Source organism: Sciurus carolinensis, chromosome 5 (genome assembly GCF_902686445.1).
Source record: "Sciurus carolinensis chromosome 5, mSciCar1.2, whole genome shotgun sequence".
NCBI lineage: Eukaryota > Metazoa > Chordata > Mammalia > Rodentia > Sciuridae > Sciurus > Sciurus carolinensis.
The window spans coordinates 128,727,945-128,751,001 of NC_062217.1; the positions used below are offsets into that span (position 1 = coordinate 128,727,945).

Below are 23,057 nucleotides of genomic sequence, written 5' to 3' on the forward strand. Positions count from 1 at the left end.
GGTTAAGTGACATGTCCTGGAAAACACTTGAGCATATTCTCTTCTAGTGCAGCTTTGGCATGTGTGGCTCCAACCTAGTCTTGATCACTCAAGATAAACATGAGAATTTGGAATGTACGACCTTTTCTTTGTTCTTTATTTCCAGAGCTCCTACATTTCTAAAATTTTCCCTTTACTACTAAAACTGGATAAGTTATAGCTCATGGGCAAAGCATATTCACAATCATCAGGTAAGATCTGCAGAGCCTTGTTCTGTTCTGCTGCTAATGGCCTACCTCTCTTCAAGTTACCTGCATGTATCCTGTTTCAGCTGTCTTTACAGCTGTGTCCACTAGACCTTCCCGGCCGGCCATTGTGTGGAAGAAAAACTCGGTGGGTGTTAATCCAGAATAAAAGCTATTAGCCACAAAGCCTTTGGCAGCTGGGAGCTAAAGAGAGGTAGGAAAAAAGAAAAAAAGCAAACAAAAAAAAATTCAAGATTCACAATTCTAAAAATCCATTCAAATCAGAAAATGTCCCAGCTTTATTAACTACATGGCCAATGCACTTCATGAAATGGCAGGTTTTATATGCCCTTGCCTAAAGGAGGAATAATTTGGACAGACCATCCTTACTAGACACAAGGAGGGTGAGATCCCAGCTGGGGCTGGTGCAGATGCCGGTGGCAGGCAAGAGGCTCAGGAAAGGGAGGCTTTGGCTTAGGCTGCTACCTGAAGGCAGGCAAGCAGTTGAGGACCTTGAGACATCCTTCCTGAGGGCCAGACCTGCCCACCTCCAAACATAACCACATGTTGCTCATGTTGATGCAGTTTCATTTTGCAGCAATGAAAATATTCCAAAAGTACACTATGAGCATGAGTGCACGACTTGTAAATATACTGTTGGTGAATTGTACAATTTAAAATGGCAAATATTATGATACATGAAGTACATCTGAACACAATGGCAAAAATATATATACTTATACAAAACACTGCATAAAATGGCCAATGGACTTTTATATAGATAGGTCTGTGTTCCTCAGATGATCTAGATGAATGGAACTTCAAAGTTCTACTTGACCCACTATGGCTTACCTTTGAGTGTTTTTCAAAGTGAGGCAAGGACCTGTTTTCAAAGCCATCTGGCACTCGAGAGCCACTGATGGCTTGCTGTCCCACACAGGCAATCATCTGTGATATGTTAATGAAGGAACCTGGGGAACCACATCAGAAATATACCATCACTTATTGAAATAATACTAACCAAAGAGCGGGCAGCGTGGTGGGGTAAGATAGGAATATGACCCAGCACACAGGTCCCTATGCTCAACAAGTCAGAGCCTGGGGGTAGTAAAGGACAGAACCACACTAAGACAGGGTGGAACTCTCAGACAGGAGGGTGAGAGGGACTCAGGTGCATGCCTGTATTGGAGAGAAGTCTGGGGAGAGCCAGGCAAGACTTTAAGAAGGTAGCAGCCATGGGGTGGGACTTTTGAGGACTTTAAGGTTGGATACAAAAGAGAATGGGGAGGAAGAATGGAGAAGCCAGAATGGGAAAGTGTTAGGTATATGCCAGGAGCACGAAGAAGGAGAATATGGGGTAAGAGGAAGCAAAATTAAAGAGAAATGAAACTAGACTTTATTTGTTAAAACAAACAAACAAAAAACATAAAAAAAGAAGCCTGGAAGTTGTGAGTTTGAATGAAGTGTCATGAAACTTAATGTTTTAGGGACCTGGGTAACTACGAAATTAAAACATTTTGTTACATCATTAAATGCACTATTAAAAATTCCCAGCTCTCGTTTAAGCATCAAGTTTCCCCAAAGTACCTCTTTGTACCCAGAAATATACCCATGTCACCAACCAGTTCCTCCAAAAGATTAGATTTAAACTTCCTAAAATGCATAGAATCAAGGAGCTCTCTATGATCTAAAAACATATGCCCTTAAAGAAATGAAGAGCCCATCTGAAGGTACAGCAAGCTTCAAACTGTCATCTTTTCCAGAATCCAGCCAGCCACCTGCATGGAGAACACAATGGCAGTAGATTAGGCCCTGGGGAGGGGCCTGCGCACCTTTGGAGCCACACAGTGCCATGGTGAGAGGGCTGTTGCTCTTGTCCAGCTCCCGGAGGCAGGCACTTCCAGCATGATCTCGGATCACAGACAGCTCCTTCAGGATCAGTGCCTGGAGGGAGAAAAGGAGATCTGTGGGGTGTTGTCCCCATTGGCTTTGTGGATTACACATGTTCATTGTGATATTTAAAGAAATTTGGGAATACTTAGGCAAGATGTCAGACTGCCAATTAATAAAGGTTTCAGTGCCTTGGAGGATCAAAACGCCCTAGCTTTACGAATACCTACATCTTTCTTGAGGTTCTTGAATCAGGATATATGGCCCAAAAAATAAGTAACAAGAATTTAAAAAATTCTTTAAATGGCTTACAAAATAGAATACACATGGCTTTGGATATAGTACCCATACAACAAAATACCTGTGTACATAGACAACGATGTGTACACACATATTCCCATATGAGTGTGTAATAGGCAGTCTGTAAAAGAAGACTGCTTGTTATGGCGTTTGTTGGTAAATGCATGGAGTTGGCGAATATCATGCCAAGTGAAATAAGCCAAGCCCAAAAAACCAAAGGCTGAGTGCTTTCTCTGATAAATGGATGCTGATACATAAAGGGGGTGTGGGGGGTGGGGATGGGGAGTGGCAAGAGAAGAACGGAGGAACTTTGGATGGTATAGAGGAAAATGGGTTGGGAGGAGGTGAGGGAAGGAAAGACAGTAGACTGAGACAGATATTATTACTCTACGTACATGTCTGATGACATGAATGGTGTGAAACTACCTTGTGTACAATCATACACAAGTATGAAAAGTTATACCTCATTTGTGTACAGTGAATCAAAATGCTGTCTGTAAAAATAAAAATTAAAAAAAAAAGAGGACTGCTTGTACTATTTATACGATTTGTCGACTTTTTCATGCCATGCACCATTTGAATTTGCATGAGCTAAGCCTAGGATGAGGTGACTGCTGAATGTACTCGCCCATGAACACATCTAGGTTGCCACTTTTCAACTCACAACATAGGATGCTGAATCAGCTAGGAGTCATGATTCTGTTAAAATTGGTCCTACTGAGGCCTCAAGTCATTTTTTAGGTAGGTACCCGTGAGAAATATACACTTATTGCTTTTTCTAAGACTTGGTGAGATTAAGAATGATTTGTGTGAATACCTCACACAATGTAGTTTCTCCCTGCTTCAGAAAATAAATTTCATCAAAAAGCTTCTTCATGCTTAAAGAGCCTTTCTTCCTCACTGAGGTAAATTAAAGCTCAGAACCACGGGCCATGGCAGAGGGTAGAAGCGGGTCAGGCAAAACTTTGGTACCCTCTGCCTTGCTGACCTGGTTGCTTGTGAGAGTTTCAGGGTCCCAGGGAGTGAGCCACACTGACCGAGTCCCTCAGCTAAGCTGGCTTTAAATGTGATAGGGGCAGCAGGTTGGGTGTGTGACTATCAGATATGAACTTTCCATCCTGTATCCAAGTCTCTTTGAATACCTTCCATTCGCAGAGCTGTGGTGCTACAGAAGTGTGCTGGAAACAGAGAGGGCAGAAGCACTAATGGACAGTCACAGGGGTGTGAGTGTGAGCTTGAGACAAGAGCAGCCCCATGTGGCAGAATGAACAGATGGCTGTGTTCTCACCACCTGGAACGTGGGAGCTGGAAGGGATGTGAAGGACCTGGTCAGAGGTCACGCCCTTGGTAAACACATGGCTAGCATAGGGCCGAGACACAGGAGGCCGTATCCTTACTTTCTGCTCCTTCGTTACCTTCTCTGGGTGGTTTCCTGCCTATGACAGCAGACACCCTTTCAGCTGCAGTGAGCGTGCTGTGGCCGATCCAAACCAAAGGGCCACTCTTACCTCCAGCGTCTCCTCGGCAGTGCAGCCAGGCTGCTGCTGCAGCTTGCCTGTGTTCAGGGCTTCGATGTACTCATCACATTTCTTATAGCCAGCATTCAGCAACTCATACTTGGCCTTCAGCAGTCCTTGGCCAGGCGTGACATCACCAATCCCAATTGAGAATCCACGGTTAGCTGCAGGAGTTGGCAGGCAAATCACAAACAGAGCCATAAATGTTATTCAGAAAAGCTACTAGGTATAATTTATAACCACCACGTACACTCTGTACTGTGGAGCAGTCCCCCCTATCTGCAGGGAATATGTTCCAAGAGCACTGTGGGGTACCTGAACTGCAGAGTACTAAACCCTATATGTAATACTGTGCTTTTTCCTACACATACATACCTATGATAAAGTTTGATTTATCTTTTATTTATTTATTTAAGACTAGGATTGAATCCAGGGGTATTTAACCACTAAGTCACATCCCTAGGGCTTTTTTAAAATTTTACTTAGAGACAGGGTCTCACTGAGTTGTTAAATGCCTCACTAAATTGCTGAGGCTGGTTTTGAACTTGCGATCCTCCTGCCTCAGCCTCCTGAGTCACTGGGACTACAGGCATGCATCTGTAATGCCGATTAACAATGTCCAGTTAAGTCCGATTTATAAGTTAGGCACTATAAGAGATTAACAATAAGGAACAAAATAATTCATCACAGCATACTATAATAAAAGAATAATTATTATAACATTGTAATAAAAGTTATGTGAAAGTGGTCTCTTTCTCTCAAAATAGACTATCATACACAAATTGAAGTATGAAAAGTGCTTTTATACTCAGGAGGCTGAGTCAGGAGGATCCCAAGTTGAGGCCAATCTGGGAAATTCAGTGTGACCCTATCTCAAAATCAAAAAAGACTGAGGATTACTAAGGGGTAGAGTGCCCCTGAGTTTGATCCCTGGTACCAAAACAAACAAACAAACAAACAAACTTCACAACATTTATCACAATTCAATTAAAGAAGAGCTTCCTATCTCAGTCCCTAGAGAGTTACACAAAATGACAAATATTCGCCGACTCCTCTCTTAGACCTTATGATCCCTTGGGGAACATAATGTTCTCCACTATAACATAAAGCAGAGTGACCTTAAATACTAAAGGCCACCTGCAATATAACCTATGGAAAGAGTCATCTGATTTCAGGCTCTAAGATGGCATGGAAGAAACCTGTTGTCTGCCCTTCTATTTTCAGAAATCACTCAAAAACAGAGAATAAAATGAGTTCAGGTGTAATGCCAATAACAACTCAGGAGGCTGAGGCAGGAGGATTGCAAATTCAAAGCCAGACACTGCAACTTTGTGAGACCCTGTCTCAAAAAAAAAAAAAAAAAAAAAGGGTGGAGCAATACCTTAAAAATTAAGGGATGGATAAAGAAACTGTGGTATATATATATATATACAATGGAATATTACTCAGCCATAAAGAATGATAAAATTATGGCATTTGCAGGCAAATGGATGAAACTGGAGAATATCATGCTAAGTGAGATAAGCCAATCTCAAAAAACCATAGGACAAATGATATCGCTAATAAGTGGATGATGACACATAATGGGGGGTGGGAGGGGTTAGTGTTAGGGTTAGAGTTAGGGTTAGGGAGGGGGGCAAGAATGGAGGAAGGAAGGACTGTATAGAGGGGAAAAGAGGGGTGGGGAGGGGTGGGGGGAAGGGAAAAAAATAACAGAATGAATCAAACAACATTACCCTATGTAAATTTATGATTACACAAATGGTATGCCTTTACTCCATGTACAAACAGAGAAACAACGTGTATCCTATTTGTTTACAATAAAAAAAAAAAATAAAAAAATTAAGGGAAACTAATTTTCAACCTGTAATTTGATATCCAGGCAAAGACTTGATTAGATGAGCAGCATAAAGATTTTTGGGGGGCATGAAAAAAATTATTTGACACAGGCCATGCTCAAAGCATGAGCAACAAAGGTACTGATGAGTGCAAGGGCAATACCAAGTCACGGCTCAGCTGATTCCTGGGAGGCCTTGAGGGCTGTCAGTGCTTCCAAGGTGCCTGGAAGAAGCCTGTGAAGGCCTTTTATATAATACAAACCTATCTGTAGGCAAGGAGTGGTTGCAGATTTTGCAGAGAGAAAGTGGATCGAAATCTACAAACTAGTCAATACTGAGTTAATCAGATTAATAAATGCACACATGCTCTATCTAGTGTGGAACAAGTATCATTTTCTCTGTGTGGCGCATGTGCGTGTGATGAACCAACTGCAAAAGAACAAACTATCACAAGTCCTAAAACTCTTAACGACTACAGCAATAACAAGAGGATGCTGAGACACTCACATAGGTACACGGGTGCCAGCCTGGCAAGCCGGGACATCGCATCAGCAGCTTCATTCTGTCCCCAATCTCGGAGCAAAATGTAGAAGATATTATTCTTGGATCCTGATCCCAGCGTTCCTTTGTCCATGCTGCCACTCATCAACTCGCTGTTCTGAATGGTGACATCTGGAACAATAATACTGATTATGCATTTAGACAAATGATTATTTATCACCTTGCCACATTTCAAAATGAATTTCAGGCAGTTGCTACTGAAAATTAACAGTAGTATCATGGTAAAGAACTCACACTACAAAAAATGAAATTTATATCTAGGAAGCAACAAAACACAATCTAAAATAAGAAGTGAGGCTGCGGGTGTAGCTCAGTGGTAGAGGAGGGGCTTAGCATGCATGATGTACTTTGTTTGATCATTAGAACTGGAAAAAAATTTAAAAATAAAACAAGAAGCTAAAGTATCTTAAAGAGCTCTATGTGTGTGTACATTTTCTTCTTTTTGGCATCTGGGATTAAACCCACTTTACCACTGCACCACACTCCCACAAAGTATATTCTCAAGGGAATAAACCAGAGGAAAATCAGTGTCCTTCAACATACAGTACAAATCTTGACCTTCAGAGAACCTTTACAATCAAGTTCTTCAGTTCAGAATCCTAGAGAATTATTTTTAGACAAGAGGCCCTGTTAGCAAAATCCATTCTAAATCAGTGTAACTCTAAGTAGTCTGCTGGAGAGATGTTTTGGAGTGATCTGGGGTGAGCAAAGCAGGCTGCTGGTTTTATGACACTGGTCCATGCACCACACTTTGGGATGTAGCAGTTTAGAAAGACTCTGGCAACTTGCAATTAAATCCTGATATATCTGATCTTCATGTTATCAGAACACTTTGCTGATAAGATGAGTCAGGTTAAAAAAAATTTAGTCTTGGGGTATAGCTCAGTGGTCAAGTATTTGCCTAGCATCATATGTGAGGCCCTGGGTTAGATTCTCAGCACTAAATACATAAGTAAAAAAATCTTACACTTATTAGTTGTACTTTTGGACACAAAATAATAAATTATATACCTTAAATAATGAGACCCTGCTTGTAATCCTAGCTACTCGGGAGGTTGAGAGAGGGGGATTGCAAGTTTGAGGCAACTCAGCAAAACCCTGTCTCAAAATGAAAACCCAAAAAAGGCTAGGGATTGTAGCTCAGTAGTAGAGTAGGTTCAATCTCCAGAACCATAAAACTACCACAATAATGGAGCCTTGTTTATGTCTCCCCAGCTCAAAGGAAGGCAAAATAAGAGACAGATTGCACTAACTGACAAAACCTATTAATTTAGAGAAGAAAACTAACCACTCGATCACACATCTACATGATCTCTACCTTCTAGAGAATAGGGAATTACATGTGAGGGAAGAAGGACCAGTTTCCTCTGGAAGCATCAACTTCTTGCTAGAGGTCTTGGAGAAACACTGGATTTGCTGGCTAAGTGAAAGGATCTACTAAAGTTAATTTCTGGCCACTTGCTTTTCTGCCATGTGTCTGCTCCCCCCTGCCATCCCCAGTTCCTTCAACTCACAGGAATCATTGACACAGAGGTCTTCCCCTTTGCCAGAGTACTGCTTGCCCTTGGTTCGGAGGTTGGCCCTTACTGGATTGTCATCACTAGGTCTGAGGATGACACTGAAGATCTGTTTTCCAGTCCACAGGGTGACAGGCTAGGGATAAAAAGGAAACCAGAGATGAGGGGCTGAGCCTGGTCTCAACCACCTTTCACATAAGGCAAGATGGTTTAATGAGTCCGCTCCAAGCCTGGCACCAACATGGTTACACTTACTCTACCAGATGGTCTACACAGACACACACATATACTTGTGTGTGGACACACATCTCCTATAAGCACCTTTATTTATTTTTAATTTTCTGGAGGTATTGGGGATTGAATCTAGAGGTCCTCTGCTGAGCTACAACCCCACCCCTTTTTATTTTATTTTGAGACAGGGGCTCATTAAGCTGCCCAGGCTGGCCTCAAACTTGCGATCTCCTGCCTCAATCTTCCAAGTTGCTGGGATTACAAGTATGGGCCACTGTGCCCAGCCTGCACGTACCTTTAGTATCGTAGGATGTGGGAGACGAACTTTAATTTTCTCATCCTTGCCAACCAATATTGAAGCAATGATTTGGCAAGCCTTGGCTCTGTCGAAGAAGGTGTCCTTGAGAGTGAGGAGATAGGCACCTAAGAGTGTTAGAACCAGCACAAAACAAAGAACAGGATTCAAATTAGAGAGACCCATAAGCTTTCAATTTTTTAAAATTCAGTTATACTACTTACAGAGTGAATTATTTATACAAAATCTAAGCTCAGTGAAGTGTTTGTTTTACTCAATGCTGAGTCCTTTGATACGGGGACAGATTCTGGGCCATTAAGCACTAGGCCTAGAAAATGCCATCCATGGTGGGAGCTCTGAGCATTCATCAAACCAATGAATAGCCAATTAAAAATACCTTAAGACTCATGAGCAAACTTAGCAAACAAAAATAATTAAACATAGGCAATTAAATAGCTTTTTAAGTCATCACATCAATCATTGTGAATGAGAGTCACTGTATTCCAGTCAGAAGTTTCCTTTCTCATGAATTTCATAATCGCACCTGTTAAAAAATCCTGAATAGCAGCAATGAGTGGCTCCCCATTCCTTGGAGTTACCAGATTTGCTTTAGTCTGAAGGAAAAATAAGCACAGTAAGTTAGGAATTCCGGGCTGCACGATGCAGTCCAGAGATCTGCAGCACGAGGCTTTCCAACTGTTGCGAATGAAGAAAGAGCAGAAAAGGGAAACTAAGGAATGGGAGCCAGGAGTCTCAAGCCTTGCTTTCTCACTCACTTCCAGTTCCTTCTGCTCTTATGGAGAGAGAATAAAGTACCAGAAAGATTGGCCTTGGAGGTTTATACTGACACTAAAGTGAAATCTGCAGAGGTCGTTTTGGAATTCTATAGAGTTCTACACATGTAAGACTTTACCTATTATTAAGAAGTACACTTCTCCAGAGCAAATTCACTTCTGGGAAGGCTCAGTAGCACTGTTACCTCTGAAGTAAACCAAGTCCATGTATCTCCACAATGACTGCAGAACTGCTTGATTTCTCTTTTTTGAGACATTAAGTCCTAAAACAAAATTTAATTCTGTGGAACTGGGAATGTACCTCAGTGGTAGAGCACTTGTCTAGCATTTGTGAGGCCCTTGCTTCAACCCCCAGCTTAAAAAAAAAGACAGCTTCATGTATCAGAGTGTGGGGTTTTTTTGTGTGTGTGGTACTGGGGCCAATTGCTTTACTCTTGATGTACACGGGCTCAAGTGCTGTGGACATCATCCTGGGCTTTGTCATCCAGAGTCAAAGGTCCTTTATGGCAAGGCCTTTACTGCCTACTTCTGAATCACTACTCACAGCAGTGCTCCTTCCATTGGGGTGGGAGACAGGACACACTTGCTTACTCCCTCACCCCTGTTTCAGAACACCTCTGAGAGGGCCCGGGGTGGAGTTTGGTATATTTTGGAAAACTCTCCTGGGTAATTTGGGTCAATATCCAAGCTAAACCCTGTTCACATTTAACTGAGAACTGCTGAGTCAGAAAGGAAGATAACTACTTTCTTCCATGAAACCAAGGGGAATTGTTCACATGTAACCAAGGATTCTTCCATCCTAGTATCCAAGAAGCCTGTGTCTTACTGTTTTCATTTCTAACTACTTTGTAAAAAATGCCCATGGTATAGATTCTGAAAGGCAAAGTCAATGGTAAAGTCTAACTGGCTGACTACTATTACTACTATTGGCTATCACTCCCAGTAACATTCTAAACATTCCCTTTTGCTACAAAAACATGTTTATTTTAGGAAAAAAATCTACAAAAATAGCAGCTAAAACCCAAAGCCTTTCCAGGGAATACTAAATCTAAACTAAAATAGGTTAGAAGTATCCCATCAAAAATGGGAACAAGGCCAGCCGTGGTAGCGCATGTCTGTAATCCCAGAGACTCTGGAAGCTGAGTCAGGAGGATTGCAAGTTCAAAGTCAGCCTCAGCAAAAGCAAGGCACTAAACAACTCAGTGAGACCCTGTCTCTAAATAAAATACAAAATAGGGCTGATGTGGCTTAGTTGAGTGTCCCTGAGTTAAATCCCTGCTACCGCACCCTGTAAAAAAGGGAAAAGATAAAAAAGATAAAAAAGAAAAAGAAATCTATGAAAAGCCAGATAAAACAATATAGGCATTGGTGGCACTGCTAGTTGTGGTGGTGTTTTCATACGGGGCATGTTCCCCTTCCCCTCCTTCGCAGAAGCAGAGCTGGGCTGGCCACACCACCCTACGTACCCCCATCAGAACAAGGGCCTCTGCTTTGGCTTCTTCTGTCTGAGGAAGATGAAGGTTCATTTCATCCCCATCGAAGTCTGCATTGTAAGGAGTACAGACACACTCGTTAAATCTGAAGGTCCGGTGGGGCTTGACTCTGGCCTGAGGAATACAAAACAAAATGAGAAAAGGACTTTGGCATGCGTCATGGTTTGGATGTGAGGGTCCCCCAAAAGCTCACATGTGAGACAATGCAAGGTTTGGAGGAGAAACAACTGGTTTATAGGCTTAACCTAATCAGTGAATTTATACCTGATGGGATTAACTGAGTGGTAACTGGAGGCAGGTGGGGTGTGGCTGGAGGAAGTGGTTCATTGGGGGTGTGGCTTATGGGGTATATATTTTGTATCTGAAGAGTGTAGTCTCTCTCTGATCTGCTGCTTCCTGATCATCACGTGAGCTGCTTTCCTCTGCCACATACTCTGCCATGATGTTCAACCTCACCTCAAGCCCTGAGGAATGGAGCCTGCAGTTTATGGATTGAGACCTCTGAAACCATGAGCCCTCAAATAAACTTTTCCTTCTTTATAATTGTTATGGTCGGGTTCTTTAGTCACAGCAGTGAAAAAGCTAACTAAAACAGCAAGTATTCAAAAGCTTCTGTTTCAAAACATTAAAAAATGGCTTCCTGGAAAACTGAACACTTTAAGGAAATACATTTTTGGTATGTTTTGCTGAGATATACATATATCTTTGTGGACTTATTCAAGCAGCTCTATTGGTCAAGCCAAAACAGTAGATTTGGGCTGGGGACACAGCTCAGTTGGTAGAGTGCTTGCCTTGCAAGCACACAGGCCCTGGGTTCAATCCCCAGTACCGCAAAACAAAGCAGTAGATTTAACACTACCAAGCAAACACCATCATGAGAGTCAATGTGAACAGCTCCCATTGTCCAGGGGTGTCATGGTTTCAAGTACCAAAAAGATTAATGGTAGACAGGGATGGTGGTGCATGCTTGTAATCCCAGTGGCTTGGAGCTTGAGGCAGGAGATTTAAGAGTCTGAACCCAGACATAGCAACTTAGCAAGATCCCCATCTCAAAAAAAAAAAGAAAAAAGAAATTGGAGCTCAGTTTTACAGACCTGATACATCTGAATCCCCAACCTTAGCATAAGTAAAAGTCTTCTTATATGCAGTCAGACTATGTGCCTCTTCGAGTCAAGAGGAAGTAACTAGAATCATTTATAAGTTACTCTCACCAGAAAGTTGAACCTGAATCTGGTCATGCGCTCAAACTAATTTTTAGTTTATAGGAATAAAAGGAAGAATGAAGAAGCAATGCCACACATCTATAGGCAAACTGAGAAGATGGGACATTTTCAGAACAAATGACCCATTTAAAATGGAGATTTAAAAAAAAGGAACTGGAGCAGGACTAGAGCAACTGAGATGGAGACATGTAGCAACTAAATGTAACGTGTACACTCTGCACACTGAATAAAGTAGCTGCCAAAAGGCATTTTTGAGATAAAAGGGGAAATCTGAATATGGACTGGGTACTAAAGGATACCAATAAATGGCTGTTAATTTTGTTAGGTGTGATCCGGGCACCGTGGTTACATAAGTTCTTACAAGCGTAAACTGAATACACATGTAAAAAGACAGGACGTGGGTTTGTCAAAGACAAAGGGGAAAGATAAACAAGGGTATGAAATTGTGAAATCTACTGCATACAGAAGGACAGGAATATGCAAGTTCATCACGCTATTCTTTCCATTTCTGTGAATATTTTTGAAAGCTTTCAAACAAATTTCTACTTAAAATGCCCCAGAGGCAAGCAACTTTCCAGAAAGAGAAGGCTTTTGTTAACTTTCTAAATCCCCATAATCACAAATGGCTTCTTTGTTATTTCTACTAAGTAATGAGATTGATGAGTTCATAAAATACTTCAGGCATGGTAGCACATGCCAGTAATTCCAGTGACTTGGAAGGATGAGGCAGGAGGATCATAAAGCCAGCCTCAGCAACTTAGGTGCTAAACAACTTAGCAAGACCCTGTTTAAAAGTAAAATATAAAGACCAGCTGAGTTATGGCTCAGTGGTTAAGCGCCCCTGTGTTCAAACCCTGGTACCAAAAAATAAAAATCTCTTCAGCATTTTAGCTCCTTAGTTAATATGCAAAGTTAAATCAAAAGTCAATTTTCTGCCATATCAATTTTTACCCAAGTCTGGGGCACTCAACACACACATTTTTATTTCTAAGTGAAACTAGTCACTTTTACACTTTCAATTAGATCTTGTGTATTGTGTACAAATTTTACATTATACATCTTAAAAATAGCTAAAGGAAACTTGAAATTACAAACGTTTCACTCAAGCTAAACAGTGAAAAGAGGGAGGTCACATTACAAAAATTTGAGATTATGGGCAATTTTAGGAGTCCAGAATTAAGCACTGAATACACACAGCAATTTCTACTTGATAAAAATAAAAACAGCAATCCTGCACTCACCAGATGAGCCATTATGCTCAATTTGTGCAGTGAGGGCTGCCGATTAAATAGCACCACGTCTCCATCTATGAGGTGTCTCTCCACAATGTCACCAAACTTGAGTTCCTGAGCCATCTTTTCACGATTTCCATATTTCAAAAACCTGAATGTGCAGTGATAAAGGTGTCATATAACATCAAAGTTCTCTCACTAGATTTATGCCACTTAAGAATTCAATCTCTATAACATTCCATTAAATCAAAGACACCTCCATTTTGAACTCATAACATTAATTTCTGTGTCACCAAAAAGCTGTCTATTAAACTATGACAAGATGATGTAAGATATTTCCTAATTTCAGAAATGTTACAGTATGAAAAAAAAATGTCTCAATCACAGAAATACAGTAATAAATCAGCTTCTCCCACAGGCCTGGAGGATCAAATCCTCTCACGAGATAAAATGCACTAGTGGTCAGTTCGTCTTGCTGTGTGAGCCAGAATTGGCAATGTAAGGGCACTGGGTTAGGAGTGCACTGAAGGAAGCCTTGAGAGACCAGTGACACAGGAGGTGATCCACTTCCACAATCCGAGTACTCTGTCATCTTGGTCCATAGTGTTACATGTAGGAAGCACATGAGCACTTCAAATATATCAAAGATCAAACAGAGCCAAGTGACACACACATAGGACCCCCTGAAATTTAAAGATACTTCCCACATATGAAAGTATCACACATTGTATTCTGGACTCCGTGCTGTGGCTGTATGGGGACAGTGAACTTGGTCACGAGAACACAGTTAAATCAAACTAGGGTGGGGGAGCACTCATTACCTTTTCATCTGTGTATGTCTCTGCTGGATGAAATTAGCTCCTGGGTGAATTTCAGGGCCATTTCGAACCAGTTTCCTCAGAAAATTGATGTTTGCTTTGTTTACCTGAAAGACAATAAGAAAACACAGTAAGATATTCTCAGGTTTCTATAAGCTGCAAACTATAGTGTCCTAATCATTCTTTGAGTAGATTCTAGAAGAAAGAGAAGCTCCCTTGGGCAGCCTGCTGTCTGTGGCCTTGAGTTTAACAGTCTTGAGATCCAGGTCCAGTCTCTACGCAGTCATTCACTTACTGAGACCTGTCAACTCCTTTTCTGGCCTTTAGTTTCCCCATTAGTAAAACGAACAAGGTGGACTGGTACAGAGACCTGTTGGGACATTCTGTGGTCCTAGAAACAGGTGGCAATTTTGTCTGTAATTACTTACAAGAAGTTTCTAAGGTCTAACAGTTGTGACAGCAGAAATGCCTGTCTTATTCACATTCTATAGCTCTTGGGTAGTTGTCTGTGGAAGAGCATGTCAGAGAAAGAAACCCTGGCATCATTTATAACTCAACTGAGGACACTTAGCACAAATATCACCAGAAGCACCTATGATCTGGGCTAACTGAATAATAAGGGCACAGCCCATCGATATGCTCTTGTCATCAGGCTCTAGCCAAGTAAACTTTCATAAAAAGAAAGGACTGTAAACACCATGATACATTCACTGTGACTGTGAGCTGAGTATAGATAGCTCCACCTTTAACAGTATACATCAACAGGCTTAAAATGTTCACACTCCTTGACTCAGTTATTCCAGAAGTTTAAAAATAATAATATCCCAAGGAAATTAACTAGAGGTGATGTTTACCATTGATTATCTAAAATGAGACATAAATCAACATAGAGAGGTGTGCACAATATTGCAACATGATGAAAGATGCAGAACAATATGCATAATACCAAATATTACTGTGGTTGTATATGTCAAGGACACTATATAACGGTTGTATGTGTATAAAACAAACTGGGAAGATACATAGATACATATAAATGAAACCGTGGGGGTGTTGACTGGGGAATTTCCTCTGTAGTTTGGAATAGCAAAATATAATGTGAAAAGCTAGAACTGGGAAACTAATTGGTACTTACCTTTTCAGGAAAAGTTAGGATTTTGGCCACGTGCACTGGCACAGCTACTTCATCAATCCGGAGGTTGGGGTCAGGCGAGATGACTGTCCTGCCAGAAAAATCCACTCTTTTTCCTGAGAGATTGCCTCTAAATCGACCTAAATACATAGAAGCATGTCATAGGTCCTCATGGTGTGTTGTGCACTGTTTGGGAGTAATATGAACCTCGACACTAGGAAAACCAGTGATCTCCAACTAGTAAGCCAGACGTACACTCTACACAAGGATACCAGAGACAGTAGGCTATCTTCTACACATTTTGTCAGAAACGTACCCTGTTTCCCCTTCAGGCGCTGGACAAAACCTCTGGTCCATTTTTTGGGTGCCATGTTGAGGGGAATGCCCGAGAGCTCGCTGTTAATGTAGAGGGCGCACTGCAACTGTAGGAAATCCCAGTCCTCCATGATCATCTGGGTCTTGGCTCCAGAGATCCGGTGCTAAAACGAGCAGTGCAATATCAGAAACAAGACTGATCATTTGATTTTTCTTGTGTTTTCTTGACTACGGGTTTTGGAGAGATACACTACAAAATGTACAAACTAATGGGAAGCACTGACCTTTTTAATAACATCATTTAGGAAAATGATTTCTGTCAATTTCATTGTCAGATCATCTTCATTGGTGCCAGACTTCAAATCGCTCACGACGGAGGGTCTAATACACAAAGGAGGCACTAAAAGTCGTGTGAGAATCAAATCGGAGGGCTTTCCAGCTTCCGGGTTCATGAGGAGTAGAGGGACGTCTTCAGCAGGGATTCGTTTAAACAAATTCAGAACTATTAAGGGATTCAGTTTTCCTAAGGGAAGGAGGAAAGGAAGGAATGGAGAGAGAAGGTTAGTTTCCAATAGGTAAGGCACGCTCTTCAGTCTCCATTCTTTCTAACCTGTTCACCACTTTATTTAGGGTAAGTGTAAGTAATGCCACAAATTTCAGTTGACATGGCTAAGCTGTGAGAGTCTTAAAAATGAGCAGTTCTCCTATTTCAATTATTTAAGCCAACTATTATGCTCTTCATGATTGTGGTCAAAGGTATGATTTCAGAAATGAACATGAAGAGTCAGCCACAAGGATGTTTTTAAAGTTGTTTTCTTTTGGCAGTATTGGGGACTGAGCCCAGGGCCCCCTCTCACATGCGAGACATGCATTCTACCAGTTACTTCCCCAGTCCTTTTTATTATTTTACTTAGTTTTTTGTACTTGGGATTGAACCCAGGAGAATTTTACCACTGAGTTCCACCACCAATCCTTTTTTAATTTTGAAACAGGGCTCCTCAGTTGCCCAGGATAGCTTGAACTTGTGATTCTCTTGTGTCACTCTCTTAAAGTAGCTGGGATTATAGACGTATACCACTATCCCTGGCTAAAACCTGTTCTAAGTTGTGAAAAGTGCAAAGAGCCTGACAGGTTACTGGCTAGATAAGATCTTAGTATACCCACATATGGAAAACTAGATAAAAAAAATGATTATAGGCAATGGTTCATGACTATAAGTCCAGCGATTCTGGAGGCTGAAATAGGAGAATCAAAAGTTTGAGGCCAGTCTCAGCAACTTAGTGAAATAGTTATTGACATGAAAAAAAATTCATAAAAATATTGGCAAATGAAATAAGCATGTGTATGTGTGGCCTCATTTTAAAGAAAAATGTACATCTTTGCAGAGATGAGGAAATGGAAGTGTTTATTGAGGTGCTGAGTTGCTAACAGGTATCTGTGAATGGAATTATAATTTTTTTGCTGTGTTTTGACACTTAAAAAATTTTAAATGAGATTAAATTGCCTTTGGATTAACTTTATTAATAAAAGCATTATGCTGTTAAAACCTTACTCATAGGAACTATGTAGATTATCAGAGATCCTGTGCCTTGTTGTCTACTCATTAAATTTTCTGGAGGGGTATGGGGGTGCATGCTTATACTCCAGCGACTAGGGAGGCTGAAGCAAGTAGGAGGATCACAAGTTTGAGGTCAGCCTGAGCAACCTCAGTACTCAGCAAGACCCTGTCTGAAAATTAAAAAGGGCTGGGGGTGGAGGAAGTACTTCAGTGGTAAAAGCACCCCTGGGTTCAATCCCCAGTATCCAGGAAAAAAGAAAAGGAAAAGGAAAAGGAAAAACCATTTCTAAAAAATTCCTTATGTTAAAATAAATAAATTAGGGGGGAACTTAAAATTGAGTGGCTAAGAGTATATGTTACAAATAGAATTGCTATACATAACTCAATGAGAGGAGAACAAAGAAAGGAGCATTTGAGTAGGACTGCAGTAAGAGAAAGGTACAGTGGTCCTACTCTGGAGGACTGCAGGCTGTAGCTGGGGAGAGGGGAAGAATCCCAAGAGAATCCCAGGCCCTACCCAAAGTAGATTCCCTTCCTTAGCTTCCCTGTTCCTCAGCCACAGGCATTTCATTACCACCTGCGGCAGTCAGGTAGGAAATTAACAGAACTCTAAGAACGGGACAAAGGCCAGACCTTACCTGGAGTACCAGACAGTACCAGTCTAGAAACCAGAAAAATCACAGACCAGAAGGGTAGGAGAACTGGCAAGTCTGGAAGTCCCTTCTTACCAAGAGCAGTCCTCAAGTACGATGTGAGCGCTGGTTGCGTTGCGTGCACCTGTAATCCCCCTGACAGCGGCTGAAGTAGTAGGATCACAACGTTGAGGCCAGCCTGAGCACCTTTATTTTTTATTTTGAGACTTGGTGCTCAGTGGCAGAGCACCCCGGATTCAGTCCCCAGTGTTACAATAAACAAAAGAGCAAAAAAGAGGGCTGTGACAACAGCTTCCTAAGAGGCACAGGGAAGAAACCTCTGACTTATTTTGTTCTGCATCAGGAAAAAGAAACCAGGAGCTGCTGGTGAGCAGCACAGGAAGGCCACCATGCCTGGCCTGCTGTGATTTTCCTGTACTTCATTATCCATGTGAGCAGCAGGGTCTTTCCACTTATGGCCCACATAGCTAAGATTTTTAAATATTTTACAATAAAAATTAAATAATTAAAATTTGTTTACTGTTAAAAAAGAACTAAGGGAAAAACAAAAACAAATGAGGCTACAGGGCCAGTTCATATAAACTTAATGCCAGATAAACACTTACCACAGTAATGTGATGACTGTTCTGGGGCAATTAGTTGAAATTCTCATTTCTTTTGAGAGAAAAGTGGGCATATGGAGGGTAGGGGGAGGTGGGAGAGGGAGGGGTGGCAAGTGACAAGTGACAGAGCAGGCGCAGGCGGAGGCAAGCATGCATTTTCAGGCTCACCTGTGCCCTTCCCAGCAGGGGCTCGACTTCTTTGTTATGCTCAATGGCTGTTTCGAAGGATTGAAGGAAACTTGACACAATGGGATCCACCACTTTTTTGTTGGTCTTGTATTTCTCATGAATTATCTTCAGTAGGCCACACTTCTTTACAGTGCCTGTAAGAGTTCATTCATTTACCAAAGATAAAAAAAAATTAAGTTTTCAGTCTGAACAGAGCCTAGTTAATGAAATTACTGAAATTGTTATAGCAATGAAAGGTGAGAAATGCATTTCCTAAGAGTACATCAGTTGCTAGGGAAAAAAACTAACTCCAAAACTGTACATAAAGCTAATAAGATAAAGAAAGTGAGTGAGAATCTGTCACCAAGATTCCTGTGTATTCCACTTACCATTAAAGGCACCGCAGTGGTGGCAAATGCTTTTCTTCCGGCACTTGTCAGAGATTTTCTTCTTGAGGCCTCGCTTCTGAAGGTAGGTCAGTCCAGGCCTCTTTAGGTAATCCAGAAACTGCTGCTTCTCCTCCTGGGACAGCATGATGTGGCAGCAGGTTTTGCAGATCATCTTTTAAAAATTAAGCAGAACAGATAAAAGGATGAGAAGATGAATTCTTCCCTTTATAAAAAGCCATCGCCCTATAGGTGGAACTGGGTGACCACATACACATATCTGCACATAGATCTGCAGAGGGGCAGCCTGTATTCCCAAAGTGTTAGCAGGACTCATGGCAAGGTGCTAAGATTACTACTAACTTCTTTTTCTTTGTGCTGCTCTGTATTGCTTTGATGATTATAATTGATATTTTTTATAACATACAGTTACCACCTTCCCAAGGGGAGAAAAAAATTCCTAAGGAACTTAATGTAGTACAAGATGAAAATATGACATATTTAGTATATAAATTTCCCCAGATGCATCCCTCATTGCTCATAATTCCAAAGTTCACTCCACTGACCCTGACCAATCACTCTAGGACTTATTTCTTGGAAATCAGGACCTGTGTGCTTACCTGTAAGATGCCGATGACAGCTCGGAAGTACCCCACATGAAAACATGGCAACTCCAGGTCTATGTAACCATAGTGGCCTAGACAGTCAGCTAAATTTTTCCCACAGGTTTCACAAGGACGGTCCTTTTCACTGGTGCCCTGTGGAAGAAAATAGTCAACAATCAACAGAGATCACTGGATAGGACGGGGGCTCAGTCCTGACATCTGGTGGGTGACTCAGCATCAGAATCAAATGGGAAGCTACAGTGTATTCACATCTGGCTGAGGGATGGCTGGAGGTCCAAAATGCGTCTCAGATGTGCAGGGGGAGCGAAGAAGGAAAGAAGCCCTGGTTCGTCCCAATTTTGTAAGTCAGCAGATTTCTCAGTAGGTCAAGACTCAGGCATTTGGAGGAGGAGGAAGAGTCTTACCATCCTGTGGTCAAGCACCCCATACAGTAAGGGGGCATGGTTGTTGTCCTGGCTGTACAGGTTCTTACTCACAACCTGGATGTGTGCCTGCTGGCGCATCTCCTCAGGTGACTTCATCCCAAAACAGATGTGGCTTCTGAAATGGAAAGCAATTGAGTCACTACATCAAAGCTTCTAACCAAAAGTGTGTTCATGCAGCACACTGTAACCAACCTGTCCTTCCAACTCTCTCTGTAGACTCCTCCTCATCAATATTAAATATATTCAAACTTTTCCTGTTTTTCCTTCAAAACATCTCTTCAACCTACCAGACTGTTTCTACCCTCCCTATCAAATGCATGGTTCTCATCAAGGTCCAGAGGTGACCTGCTTGCTGCTCAATCTAGTAAGAACTTTCTCATTTTACTGCTTTGTGGCATTAGCAGTTCATCTCCCTCCTCCTACCTAAGCTTGAAGTACTTCTTTCTCTGGGTTCTAGGGATACCATACTCTTGAGTTTTCCTCCCCTGTCTGATTACGCCTTCTTTTAGTGCCCTGCCCCACCAAGGATTACAGTCCTTGTCCTCTTTTCATTCTATATAGTCCTCTTAAGTTATTACATAACTTGGCTATGTATCAATATTTGTCAGATCTCTGTAGGTCAGCCACTTCTATTCAATTGGATACCTACTATGGACATTTCCACTTGGATATCTCACAGATATCTCAAACTTGACACATCTAAGGCCTCAATACTTTCCCTCTCACATCTTCCCCTTCATTCATTCTGTTGGGTTTTTTTTTTTTTTTTTTTTGGCTATGGGCCAGACACCACTCTAGGTGCTAAAGATTCAGATTAGGTAAGACAAATAAGGTCCCTGCCAACATGAAGTTCACAGTTTCACAGTTCAGGGTGGTGAAGACAAATAATAAACAAATAGATACAGCTTTCTACGGCTATGGGTTCTGCATCCTGGATTCAAGGCTGACCAGAAAACAATTAAAAAATTTTGTGAGTCTACACTGAACATGTACTTTCCCCCCCTTGTCATTATTCACTAAACAGTACAACATGAATGGCATTTACATGATATCAGGTGTTGTAAGTAATCTAGAGATGACTTCAAGTTTATAAGAGCATGTGTGTAGATTATATGCAGATACCATTCTATTTCAAATAAGGGACTCAAGCATCCTCAGATTTTAGTGCTCATGGTTGGGTGGGGGTGTCCTGAAACTAATACCTTATGAAGTAATGATTGTACATAAAAGTGAATACATTCAGAGAATTAAAGTCATGTGAACTGGGAGAGTCTTGAGGAAACTACTTGATGTTGTATGATCAGAAAGCCTCTTTGTAAAACTGACATTTCAGCTGAATTCTAAATATGGAGCCACCTGTACGAGGACCAGGAGGATGAACATTTGAAGTAGAGTGAATGTTAGGGCTAGGTCCCGGGGCTGGCACAAGCTTGGCATTTTTAAGGAACCAAATGAAAGCAGAATGTGGAGCACAGGAAGCTAATGGTACAAAATGAAGTTAGTGCAGGAGCTAAAACCTGGGGAACTTGGAGAGAATTTAAATGGTAGTGAAATGGAAAGCTGCTAGAGGATCTTAAGCTCACAGTGACACAGATCTAACTTGCATTTTGAACAGAATCATTTCGGCTGCCTTGTGAGAATGTATTCTATTTGAACAGGAGCTGGTTTTGGAGAGGTCAAACTGAGAGGTCATCCAGGTAAGATACCTGTTCCAATTAATGGCAACAATCCACACGACTACCACAGCAAGGATTTCTAGGTCAATATCTTTTCTCCCTCACCTTCATCCCTATTAATCTTTTCCATTTTACATTCTAAGCCTTTCTGAAGTCTAGTTCCACCTAACAACTTTCCCCCACTAGTGTACACCATCATCATCCCTTGCCTGGATTCATGCCATGGCCTCTGAGATATGCCTACCTTAATTCTTTCCTTGGTAAATCAAAAGAAATCTTCCAGAAGGAGAACCCTTATCCCCTGTTTAAAGCCCTTGAAAGTCTCCTCATAGCCTGCAAGGTGACTCCGTCACACAGCTTCCAGTCTCCTGCCTCCTTCTCATCACCCACCTTCCTTCTCTTCAGTACGCTCCTTAGAGTGACTGTTTGGTTTGCCTTTTTCTGACAGGACCCATTATGTGCTCTCAAAATCCCCTCTGTCCACCCTGCTGACCTGTCTACTTTCTCCAGCTAGGCTGCACAACAAAGGTCACATTCACATCCTATCTTTTTTCTTTTAGTACTGGGAAATTGAACCTAAGCATGCTCTATCACTGAGCTACATCCTGGTCCTTTTTATTTTGATACAGGGTCTCATTAAGTTGCTTAGGGCCTTGCTAAATTGCTGAGGTTGGTCTTGAACCTGGAATCCTCCTACCTCTGCCTCCGAAATCACTGAGTTTACAGGTGTGCACCACTGCACCCAGCTCTTATCATGCCTCATCTCTAATGCTCAACACTGGACCTAGGACACAATATCCTCCTCAGTATCTGCTGCAAAAATGATGGATTCACATTTAAACTGAGAACTCTAATCAGGGGTCATTGCCAAAAAAAAAAAAAAAAAAAAAAAAAAAAAAAAAAAAAAAAAAAGCTCTAAAGGAGAGCTTCATTTAGCGGCTTTATTGCTGAGACTGTCACCCATTTGCCTGTGACACAGCTTTCTAGCTGGCAACCCCATCCTTCGGGTCAGCAAATACCGCCTCTTTGTCATACGCTCTGCGGCAAAACTCAAATTAGACCTAGTCTCCGCCCCGGACTGCTCCCCTCGCTACAGTTGGGGAAAGATTTCGCAGGAGAAAAAAAAGTGGGGGGGGGCGAGTATCACCGTATGACTCTGGGAGACTCGCGCTTCGGCCCATGTTGCCCCCTTAGCTCGGACTCAGGTCATTCTGCCTTCTCCGCCCAAATCCAGGGACCCCCAGGTGTGAAATTCCCTTGGCCTTCACAGTGCACTTTGCCTCTTATTGGTACTTCGGAGCTTTTGTCACACCTGATCACCCCTGACTCTCCTACAGTCCCTCACCTGTGACCCTTCGAGACCAGGAACCCCTAACTTCGGCTCCCTCTGCCCCTCTTTCCTCTACCCTTTGGCTGTTTTTATTCCATCTTACATTTTCTTCGCCACATCCGTCTCCCGGAACTGTTCCTTCACCATGGTGCCGGCAGTCCGGGAGCCCTCCTCGGGACGCGGATTAGAGAAATGATGTTCCTTGCACCTCCCGGACTGTTGCTGAACACAGGGCTACAGCAACCGTGACACC

The 23,057-nt window shown here is 41.9% G+C and overlaps 1 protein-coding gene across 1 annotated transcript in view; it reads right to left on the reverse strand.

The window, feature by feature from the left end:
- Polr3a (RNA polymerase III subunit A) overlaps window positions 1-23,057 on the reverse strand; it is a 43,380-nt gene extending 20,323 nt beyond the window's left edge. Inside the window, exons 1-20 of the mRNA XM_047554368.1 lie at window positions 22,908-23,057; window positions 19,778-19,913; window positions 19,368-19,505; window positions 18,751-18,922; window positions 18,362-18,516; window positions 17,596-17,599; window positions 15,665-15,903; window positions 15,382-15,544; window positions 15,069-15,205; window positions 13,937-14,040; window positions 13,125-13,266; window positions 10,634-10,774; window positions 8,918-8,987; window positions 8,374-8,501; window positions 7,845-7,983; window positions 6,277-6,441; window positions 3,923-4,095; window positions 2,057-2,168; window positions 1,077-1,195; window positions 291-428 (exon numbers count right to left, since the gene is read on the reverse strand). Of these exons, the coding sequence (XP_047410324.1) occupies window positions 291-428; window positions 1,077-1,195; window positions 2,057-2,168; window positions 3,923-4,095; window positions 6,277-6,441; window positions 7,845-7,983; window positions 8,374-8,501; window positions 8,918-8,987; window positions 10,634-10,774; window positions 13,125-13,266; window positions 13,937-14,040; window positions 15,069-15,205; window positions 15,382-15,544; window positions 15,665-15,903; window positions 17,596-17,599; window positions 18,362-18,516; window positions 18,751-18,922; window positions 19,368-19,505; window positions 19,778-19,913; window positions 22,908-22,951 (2,619 nt within the window). The 5' untranslated portion in view covers window positions 22,952-23,057. The remainder of the gene's footprint in view (window positions 1-290; window positions 429-1,076; window positions 1,196-2,056; window positions 2,169-3,922; window positions 4,096-6,276; window positions 6,442-7,844; window positions 7,984-8,373; window positions 8,502-8,917; window positions 8,988-10,633; window positions 10,775-13,124; window positions 13,267-13,936; window positions 14,041-15,068; window positions 15,206-15,381; window positions 15,545-15,664; window positions 15,904-17,595; window positions 17,600-18,361; window positions 18,517-18,750; window positions 18,923-19,367; window positions 19,506-19,777; window positions 19,914-22,907) is intronic.